The 10,796-nt window shown below is 44.6% G+C and overlaps 1 protein-coding gene across 3 annotated transcripts in view; it reads left to right on the forward strand.

The window, feature by feature from the left end:
- The window catches only part of CRYBG1 (crystallin beta-gamma domain containing 1), a 96,433-nt gene that overhangs the window by 49,768 nt on the left and 35,869 nt on the right, over window positions 1–10,796 (forward strand). For all 3 annotated transcript variants that reach the window (XM_038133194.1, XM_038133195.1, XM_038133196.1), the window contains one exon: window positions 4,240–5,723. In XM_038133194.1, coding sequence (XP_037989122.1) covers window positions 4,240–5,723 — 1,484 coding nt within the window. The remainder of the gene's footprint in view (window positions 1–4,239; window positions 5,724–10,796) is intronic.

Genomic DNA, 10,796 nt, shown 5'->3' on the forward strand with positions numbered 1-10,796 from the left:
AAAAAACCCAGCCGAAAACAGAGGAAATATTTAAATGCTAGCATAAACAGGTATGAATATAAATACAAACAAAATTTACATTTCTTGGTTAAGAAGGCAGCAGCATTTTGCTTTCAGATCAGAACACAGCTTTCAAGGTTCATGCAGAGTGCTTGAAATGGCTTCCTCCACACTGTCCAAGGAATGGATAGGCAGGTCCTCTTAGATTTTTCAGTTGCCAATGCCTTTGATCAGGTAGTTCTCAAGCAGCTAATGTTTTAAGAGTAAGAATGCTTGAGCATAAGCACATTGAAGAAGCCTGATCTGCAGAGCAAGGGTATTTCTTGCCTTCTGTAATCAAACACTTCCATGCAGTGCTCTGAAGTCAAGCATTCTCGTGCTGTGCTCTGGCAGCCTGGGTCCCACTTGGGAGTCCCTTTGGATGCTCGGTCTCTGTGCCCTCTTGCACTGGCAATACTGGCTCACCTGCATTTATCTGACTTAAAATACAAGCTCTTCAGGGCAAGTACCTGGTCTTTTATGTGTTTTGAAAGAGCTGTATATAATTAAGGTACTTTGTATGAAGAAATTACTTCAAAACAGTTTACATAGGGCAGCTATTTCAAGATCAAGGAAAAATCTTTAACCTTGTTCCCCGAGGAAACAAGGCTTATGTGACTGGACTGGCTGGCTGTCCCTCCTCACTTCCATTCAACACCTTTTGAACTTGTTGGTTGTAGTTTAAACTACATTTGAAAGGGGGAGACGTCTCAGTGATAATTAAGTTCCCATGGACTTTATGAAAATCAGTGGCTGGGAAGAGAGAAATCCAGATCCCCAGTTCAAATAACTAATTTTTCTAGGTGTAATCTTGCAAACTAAAAACTTGACAGCAAGTGTAATAATGATGGTCAGGTTGATAATGTACTCCCAACTACTTTAGAAGACTGACAGCTATTTCCATCCAATTATTAATATGATGGTTGACACCATAATAAAGTTACATTCCCCCTGTTTCGGTGTTCCAACAGTTTTTAGCATGAACAACATAGTAATCCTCCTTACACTTGTAGTTATTATGAATTGTGGGAGAAATCAGTATCTTTCCTTATTACCTTGCATTAAGTGTGAAAATGTTGTATTTTATGCCTATTTTAGCTGGCAATGTTCATTATTGTCATCTTATCCTTTCCCTATAATTAGTTAGTACTGGCAATACATACAGAGAATAAGAAATTAGTAATTGGGCTGCATTACTCATGATCTGATAGGGAAATTTGTAGTTGGTTTTGTTATCACTAAAACACTTTACCTGTCTGAGCTGTATGAACTTAATGCAGCCCTTAATACTGCTCTTTACTTAATTGTTTTGGTTCTACTGGTTGAAAAAAGTCCTGAAAGGGAGGGGAAAAAGACAGGCATTATCTTTCTCATTTGCAGATTATTTCACTGTCTAATAAAACCTAAACCCCAACAATACAAAAACTTGAGCTTAAGGTAATGACCATAGACTTGCCTATATGAAGATCACTGTGTGAGGACACAGGTCTTGGTTGGTGCTACAACTGCTTATCAGTTCAGTGAGTGACATTGGTCAACAGAGGTAGGCAAAGACAAGGGTTCCATGGATTTCTGTTAGGTTGCAGTATAAGTCAACTCTACCTTATCGCCAATTTAGGCTCTGTGTTTTTCACGTTTTTCAGTATTTTTCATTTGGTTGGGCCAAGCCTTGCTGCTGCACGTTCACTGGCATTAAATAGGTTCTGTGTGGCTCTCCTGAACCAAGACTGTGTAGGCTGTTGATTAAGAAAAAATCACTAGCTTAACACTTTTCCAGCTGGAGGAGGAAGTGACTCCATAAAAAAGGTCCTTATTTTCTTCAATAGCCGAAGGGCCAGACACACCGCAGGCCGGGCACCCCGGCCAGCTGCAGGCGGGCTGACCTGGTGTCTCCCCCGCCTCCGCGCTGGGCCCTCAGACGCTCCGAAGTGAGACTTGCGTGGTCCTTCCTGTTGAAGCTGTTCCACTTCATATAAGTCATTAAGCGTTAATTAGAAGAGGACTTGTTGAGCATTCATTAAACATTAAGTACTAATTGAGCGCCCGGGGAGAGCGCCGGCACCATTCGGCCGCGGAGTCATTCTCACGCCGGCCCGGACGGGGCCAGGGGCAGGCGGGGCAGCCCTGGCCGCCGGCAGCCGTGTCCCCGGCCCGGGGGCGGCGTGCCCGGGGCGGCCAGGCAGGCCGGGCATAGTCAGGCGGCACAGACGGCAACCAGCCACGCCCGCCGGTGCGAGGTGGAAGATGCGGGTTCATCTCCCCGCAGGGCTCTGAACCCAGATGTCCTACGGGGGCCCCGGCGGCCGGGCGGTGCCGGCCCCCGCACACTTCCCGGGGTTGGGGGAAAGCCACGCCTGCTCCCGGCACCTCCGGGCGGCCAGCATCGGGGGGCCGCCGGGTCACGGCGGCCGCTCCACCCGCTCCGCTGCCCCGGAGCCATCGTACCGGGCGAGGACGAGCCGGTGCCCCTGCACAGCGCCGCCCCTCTCCCGGCCCGGGCGCCGGCTCACGCCGGGCGGCCCGCACTGCAGCTCGCCGGGGCGGCGGCGGCGCGAACCGCCCTCCTCCAACCCTCGGTGCTTTTCCCTCAACATCAAAGGGCGTCGGTTTTGCCCGCGGCGGCGTTTTGCCCTCAATAACAAGGCGGCAGCCACAGCGCGGGCTGCTGGGGCACCTACGGGGCGCGGCGCCCACTCGCGGCCCGCCGCCCCCTCGACGGCCTCACCCGTGGCCGGGGGCTCCCGCGCTTCCCGCGGCCCTCGCTGGGGGCCGGTCCGGCGCTGCCGCCGCCCCTCCCTCCGCGGCCGGGAGGGGCGGCCCGGCCAGGTAGAGCCGCTGCCCGCGGCGGGGCGGCGGCTCGGGGCGGGCTGCGGGGGCGGGCCGAGGCGGAGCGCACAGACGGCCGGCGCCGGGGCAGCCGCGCGGGTAGCGGCGGCGTGCGTGGGGCGGCTTCGTGCAGGGGCCGCCGAGCCCAGCCGAGCCGAGCCGGGCGGTGAGTGTCGGGCGCTCGGCGGGCTAGGGAGGTGAGGCGAGGATGCGGTGCGGCCGGCGGCGGGTAAAGCCCACCACGGCGCCTTCCTCCTGCTTATCCCGTTCTGGGATGGAGGAGGACAGCGGCAGCCTCGGGCGGCTTCACCCTCCTGGTAACGCGCGGAAGGGGGGCCGTGACTCCTCCGGTGAGGTGGTGCTGGGCTGGTTCTCTGCAGCCGTACCTGCGGGGAAGGGATCGGCGGCCGCGGGGCTGCGCGGAGGGCGCGGGGGCTTCAACCGCGGCCCAGCCCTGGGCGCTGGGGGGACGCCGGGCACTGACAGTGGCAGGTGACCTGTCTGCAGCAGGAAACAAGTTGGAAACTGCCGAAGCAGGGTCCGTGCTGCCGAGGGATCCCGCTCTCCTCGAGAGGTCTGGTGCGCCGGGGTAGAAAGTACTCGCGGTGTTTTGAAATAGATGTCTCAAAACACGTATTCATCGTACTGGCATGTAAAAAGGGCTAATGTATTAAAATGCAAATATGCATGTGTACTCGGCGATGCTGTTGCGTGTTTCCTGTTTACCATGTTAATTAGAAGTTGTAAGGCAGAACTTCGCTAAGAGTAATCCAGGGCAGTGTTTGACCCAGTAATGCTCACTGAGTGATGCAGTGGCTTTTATAGTTCTGGGCTTTTTAGCCCAAAACACAACCCAAATATTACTGAACTTCATTAATGAGAAATGTATGAATTGCAAGACAACTTACACCTTTGAAACTATTATCTACCAGCACAAGTGTGAAAACTGACTCAGCCAGTATGGAGAGAAAGTTAAAATCCTCACTCTTGTTTTTGTAAGGAAAATTTGGACCATGAAGTTTGACCCCAGTTTTGCAGACACCAGGATGCTTTTCTGTAACTAAACTTTGGGTGAAATGTTAACTAATTGTGCAAAATTTTGAGGTTTGGGATATATAAAGCTGCCATTATAAGGTAAGATGAGCACACTTGTAAACTAATGCAGGCAAAACCATACAAAAGCATCGTGAAGTCCCAAATGTTTTTCAAGGGTTTTGTTGTTCTTGTTCTTTTTTTGAGAGCTAGTATTGTTCAGTAAACTGTTTTGTTTCCATTCACTGTGTCCTTTTAATTTAGAGGTTTTCCTAGAACAAAAAAATGTATTATAGAAACAATTTTGACATTAACCAAATGTTTGTTTGTTTGTTTTTGTAGTCCACCTCACACCTTCCAGATTCTTCCAGAGAAGAAAATAAAAAGAAACCCGTTTTGGAAAGACTTGGAAATTTGTTTGGTACAGGGAAAAGGAAAAATGTCAAAAGTTCACTAGAACACACTTCACGTCATAAGGGTGAGAGGTCAGGTTCTCCTCACGGGGCGCAGGCAGTGTACTGTAGGCACTTCAAAGAAGGACACGAAGCTCCTCAAGTAGAGAAAGAAGTGAGAAGCGTAAGTGCCCTTCCCGAGACACAGGAATATATTTTCAGTGGGGAAGTAAGACCGCTGTATCACGATACGATTTCAGAATGGAGCAGTAGGGGAGTCTCTTCTGACAGCGAGTGGTCAGCAGATTGGAGCGGCAGCAGTGAAACCATTAAAAACTCTTTCTGTGAGAGCAGCCTGAATGTGGAAACACTGGGGTTGGAGAAAGAATCCGTCACAGATATAAATAATTCCACAACTCCAGATTTCATACAGAGCTTGAGAAATCTGTCTAGTGAAGACTTAGAAAAGAGTATCTTAAGTCACAAGCAGCTTGTGAACACGTGGGTGTCTGAGGAGCCCGGGCATGCAAAACCAAAGGATTTGCCATACGAGTTGGAATCTGCAGCGAGTGAGCACACATATTCTGCTAGAGTGTTAACTGTTGATATCTATCTAAGAAAAACAGACGAACTCCTTAATGAACCCGTGATTCTTAAATCAGAAGAAAATTGCAGTGATTTGGACACAATGGATAAAAAATCTGCTAGTAAAAGATCTGGAAAACGGAGAAAGTCTCAGTCATCTAGTGACATTCCAAATGGAGAAAGAAACCAGACTGAGAATACTGCAAGAGAAGAATCTGGTTTTGAGGATGATGCTCATTCTGAGGTGTTTTCAGACAAGATAATAAACTCTGAACGAAAAGTGAGGTCTCTTCAACAGACTCCTGAAAGAAATTCCTCTTCCTCAGGTAATAATCAGGACTTAAAAGTTGGATCTGCTCACAAAGGGGCATCTAAAGCTGAAGCTGACAAGGGCAAGCAGCAGATCTCAAACACAAGCTCTGCAAGGAGAAGATCATATAAAAAGAATCAGTCGGATACTGTACCCATTTCCCCTACTGGTTTGAAGGCTCAGGTGAAAGATTACCCTTCAAAAAGGCAACCTTTAACATCGCCAGAGACTAACCCAGTGACAAAAAGAACTTCAGTGGAGAAGGGAGCTATACCTGTGGCTTTTGGGGAAGACAGTTTGGAGTCTCCCAAAGCTTCTTTGGCTGCTAAGACAGAAGACTTGGTGTTTGCTGAAGGCAGAAATGATACCAAGGCAGTAAAGAATGGTAATGGTCCAGATGGAAGAGCTTTCTTGCATACTGATGGGATTAAAAATGGAGACCTGTGTCTGTCAGCTGAGAGACAGACAAATTCTGATTTAGACACCTCAAAGCTGAAGAGTTTGGATTCTTCCAGAACAGTCATGACAAAGATTAGCCTGTAAGTAACAAAGTATTTTACCTTGTCCTTGTAGCTGTAATTTTGCTTGTATCTGTGTTTAGAATTCTATGGAAACAGTAGCTGTGTATCTGTTATCTGTCTAAATTGTTTTCAGTTAAGAACTGCTTTAAAAAAATAAGTTACCATAACTAAAGCTGCCACTTAACAAGCACTGTAGTCTACATGCATTAGAAAAATAATTAAGTTTTTCATTTTTTAAATTGATAGGGAATGTCTTTGTCAATTCCACTATATGGAATAATTTAACATATATAAAAACTGCTCAGTCATCATCGTTGTGGATCAGATTAATTCATCTATTATTAACCCTAATTTTTCTCTCTGTAGCCAAAACAGAATGTGGTTGAAGATTTTGTATGTGAAAATCTTTTTATGTGAAAATCTTTTGACTGAGAAATGTATTCAAGTTTTGTATGAAACAGCCTAAGTTCTACTATTATTTTATGAAGAAATGTAGGATGCAATGTAGAACTTGATTGTTCAAATGATGTGATAGATCACACTCCAAAGATTTGAATACATATGGTTTCTTTCTTAAGTATGTGCAGTGTGAATCACTTAACTTTTGATGCATGTGAATAACATTGGATATTTGCAGAATGATGCATATATTAGTTTTCAGTTTTTGATTTTACACTTGAAGAAACTGTCAAACAAGTGGTCAGAGCTTTCCTTAGGATTATAAAGAAGCGGCTGTATTTATAAAGTTCATTGTTATCACTAGTATGAGACCAGTGACTGATTACTTTGATACTGCTGCATTCTCATCCACAGGCAGTGATTTGTTTGCATTATTAATTTCTGTTGTTTGGTTGCCACGGCTGTGTGCTGTTGCACTCCTTGTTCTGGCATGTTCAGTTGTAGGTGTGGGGGCACACTGAACCCCCTAGGCCCACCCAAGTACAGTGAGCATTGATAATTGTCGCTGTGTTAGAGGGATGTGGAGGTTCACCATGATGGTTTGAGAGACACGTCTGTTTGCAATTATGCTTCCCACATCTGAGAAGCACAGGAGCAATTTCCTTTGCACAATTTGTAATACTCTACATCTGAGTCGTTAATTTGTAACTTAAGTTTAAAAAGCCTAGTACTGAAAGTTAAACTGTGGCACTTTTGTTCACTGTGATGCTTTGCCATCTGGCAGTATAGATCACAAATCATAAACTCTTGAGTTTGTATCTTCACAGCTTCAAAGGAAAGGTAGCTTTCGTTTTGTTTTTTTCTCTGTGTCACTGTCATTAGTGATGATGAAATTATAAACACCCGCATAGCTGGATTTCATTTTTTCTGTTATTGCCTGTACAGTGAATTATCTTTTCCTGTACTCATAAAGTAACAGATGAGTGTTACTGTCTGAAAGACCAGATTTTAATGAATAATCAGCCTGTTATATTTCGTCCCATTTTGTGGGGTGTGTGACACTGTGTCTTGGCCTTATCTGCTGCTATAGGAACTTTAGCCCTGGGTGGGGACTGCCATGTTGCCTGCAAGGTTTCTGATGCGTCTGATAGCTGTCATTGCACAGCACCACACCATTTCTTTAGCCAGAGTTATATGCTCAGGTGTTCTGGTATAATTTATAGTCATTCATTAAAATGTATGAACTATAAACCTGGATGTGGGTTAAGGTGCTGTAAAATGGGAAAGATGGTGCCATTACTAGAAGACAGTGTGTTTTTATTCTCTAGTTATCGCTGTGAACAGATACATTTTTCATTTTCAAAGGTTAAAAAGTTATTTTTAGATAGTTCACATTAATTCCTTTCTGGTTGAAAAATACCCATTTACTTAGGGATTCTTTTGCCCCTTGTAAGATGGATTTTATATAATACAAGTAGTTCTCCCTTAAAAATGCATGATCTCTCTTACTAATGACATTATGCCAATTCTGGGAATCAGGTTTCTTTGGAAACAATTTCAAAACAGGTCAGTTTCTCCAGTCACCTCCAGAAATACAGGTTTCCTGTATATAAAGATAGCATTTTCTCTCTTCTCTCCATTTATGTCTGTGTACCGGATAACTTGAAAGTCACAGGATACTTTGCTTCTAGCTTTTTAAACCTATCAGATTAGAGACTAAAATGAGGTTGATGGTAAATCTTAATTGGCAAATAAAACCTCAGGCAGTAGTCACTTTGATGTGCTTAGCGGAAAACTTGGCTTCGGTTGTCATACTTTATGTTCAGACATGGTTTTGTAGTTGCCTTTACATTTAAGCCCACTTGTTGAATTATTCTTCTCTTTTCACATGCCATTTTTCTTTGCTCACCTCAATCTGATATTTTGGCATCAGTGTTTTTTTGGCACCACTTGCAAGCTTGATGTGTGACTCACCTTCCATTTTTGACTGTTGGGAGAGGTTTAACTGCTTGCTTCCACAGTTTAGCTGCAAGGTGTAGCCACAGAGAAGGACATTGGTATTTCTCTTGTGCCTGCTTGTTCCTGGCATTGCAGATCAGGAATGGGAAGTAAGAATCAGCCACACTAGACTGTTTGTAAGAAAGCATTTGTGCTGTTAAGTTTTTCCCCATACAAAGTGAGAGGCTTAAAGGATACTCAAGCAACATTTCCTTTTAAATAAGCTTGGAAAGTCAGTTCTTAAAATAAAGTCCATCTTTTGGCTGTATTCAAAACCAGTATTTTGCAGTGTGGAAAAAGGTGTAATGAAAAGATTAGAAGAGGCCGCCTGTAGTAAGTGGAGCTGCAGGGCTGAGCTTTCTCGTGCTCTTTGGTCTCAGCTGTTTGGCTGCTGCTGCTGTGCAGAAGTACTGCAGAATACAAAATACAAAGTGTTGAAGTGGTTGTTTCTGCATAAATTTGCAAAGCTTGAAACTATACCTTTGAGGGGTGAGCTCTTCATTTAAAAGAGGTTTTGGGTGTGGCTGATAAGTATCACTGTTAGCCATTAAACTTGCTTATGTCAGGGCAGACAGAGAGACACAGATTTTATGGGGAAGTTCTGTGTTATGTTGAAATAAATGCATGTCATAGTGCGAGTGACAGGCTGACAAAAGGGTGGTATGGGAATGAATTTGTTACGATAATTAGGCCATTAGTGTTACCTCTTGAAAATACATGTAAAAGAAAAGGATTTTTCTTCTAGTCAGAAAAGGATATGAAAGGTCCTGGTGAGCAGGGAATTCAGCACGTGTCAGTAGTGCATCATTGTACCAGGTGAAGGCTAAGCTTATGTGGTGCTGCATAGGCAGGAGCATGGCCAGCAGGTCAAAGGGCAAGATACTGGGTGCTCATGGCTCTACATCTGGGTCACTCTGTTGAGTTGCAGCTCTTCCTCCCCTTCCAACTCTCTCCTGGTATAGGAGAGATGTTCCCAAATTGGAATGAGTCCAGCAGTGAGCCATTAAAGCAGGTGACAGCTCTGAAGCAAATCATGTATGAGGAGAAGCTGAAGCAGCTTGGTTTCTTCAGCTGAGAGAAGGATACAGATAGACCTCAGTCGTCTCTTACTACCTATAGAGAAGGCAGAGCCAGATTTGTCCCTGAGCTGTGAAGGGACAACAGCCACAGCTGCAAGTTGTAGCAGTGAAGTTTTAATGGGATATAAGGCAAAAATAATTCACAGTGACAGTGGCCACCCTGCTGCAGTGCTTCACTAGCAAGGCTGTGAGATCTTGACCCTTGAAGTTATTCAAAACTTGGTCAGACACAGCTTTCAGGAACTTGATCTAACTTTGAAGCTGTCCCTCTTTTGAGTAGAAAGTTAGGCTAGCTGATCTTCAGAGGTCCCTTGCAACTCATAGTTGTTTTCCAGAGAGAAATAATTTAACTTTTAAGTGTTGGAAAAACCAGTTGTAGTTCAAATGAAAAGTAGTGCTTCAATATATTTAATTTTATGCTGTATGATAGTTCCCTTCATACCTTCCCTTGTTCAAGAACATTTTGTTTTTCTGTTTTTACTTAAGTTTTCCAATTATTAGCACCTATCTGAAGTATGGCTGGTGGATTTTAAGTTTGCTATTTCCTCTTTTATTGATCATGCATTTTTCATAATTCTTCATAAAGTTATGAACTAGCTTGAGTAGGCTGGTAGTTAGAGGGAGCAGTGTTGGGAAGTCTTCTCTGAAATGACATGATGATAAGAAGGACATGGAGCCATTGGAGCAAATCCAGAGGAGGGCACAAAGTTGATAAGAGGACTAGAGCATCTTCCTTGTGGAGACAGGCTGAAAGAGTTGGGGCCTCACAGGGAAGAGAAGATTGCATGGAGACCTCATAAAATCTTCCAGTATCTGAAGGTGGGGGTCTACAGGGAAGCTGAAAAGGAGCCCTGCCAGGAACTGTAGTGATAGGACAAGGAGTACTGGGTACAAACTGAGAGACAGGAAATTTATGCTGGATATTAGGAAGAAACTTATTACTGTGAGGGTGGTGAGACACTACAAAAGATTGCCTGGGGAGGTTGAGGATGCCCCAACCCTGGCAGTGTTCAAAGCCAGTGGCATTGGAAAAGGCTTTGAGCAACCTGGTATAGTGGGAGGTGTCCCTGCCCATGGCAGGGAAGTTGAGGCTAGATGATCTTTTAAGACCCATTGCAGCCTCTTAATGGTCTATAATTCTATGATTTTTAACAGTTGCTCTCTGTATGGATTTGTAGGTAACTATTTTTGAATCCTTCTGTTATTTCAGTAAGTTTGTTCCTCATGGTATTCCCAAGAAATAAAGCTTGTGCAATGGAGAGTCTTGCATTAGAAGGGTTTAATTTCTTACTTGGGATGGATCGCGTGAGGAAGAGGGGAATGGATCTCACGTTTTGGGTTGTTCCTATATCTCACACCTCTTTCTTGGGCTAAAGAGCTGCCTGAGAACTTAGTTTATGTTTATGTAGGTAAAAAAAGAAGAAAGCACTTAAATACCAAATTAATCAATTGATTGGTAGAGCATTTGGGACCTTGGAGATTGCTGCAAGCTATTTTCTTTTAATCTCCCACCTTTGTCAGTTTTCATGTAGGGCAGTTTCTACCTGTCCTCCTACTGCTGTGTCCCCAGATTCCTCTTTGGAGAACAGGACTGTCTTGGAGGTGATGGTGGGCT

This window comes from Motacilla alba, chromosome 3 (assembly GCF_015832195.1).
Source record: "Motacilla alba alba isolate MOTALB_02 chromosome 3, Motacilla_alba_V1.0_pri, whole genome shotgun sequence".
In the NCBI taxonomy this organism is placed as follows: Eukaryota; Metazoa; Chordata; class Aves; order Passeriformes; family Motacillidae; genus Motacilla; species Motacilla alba.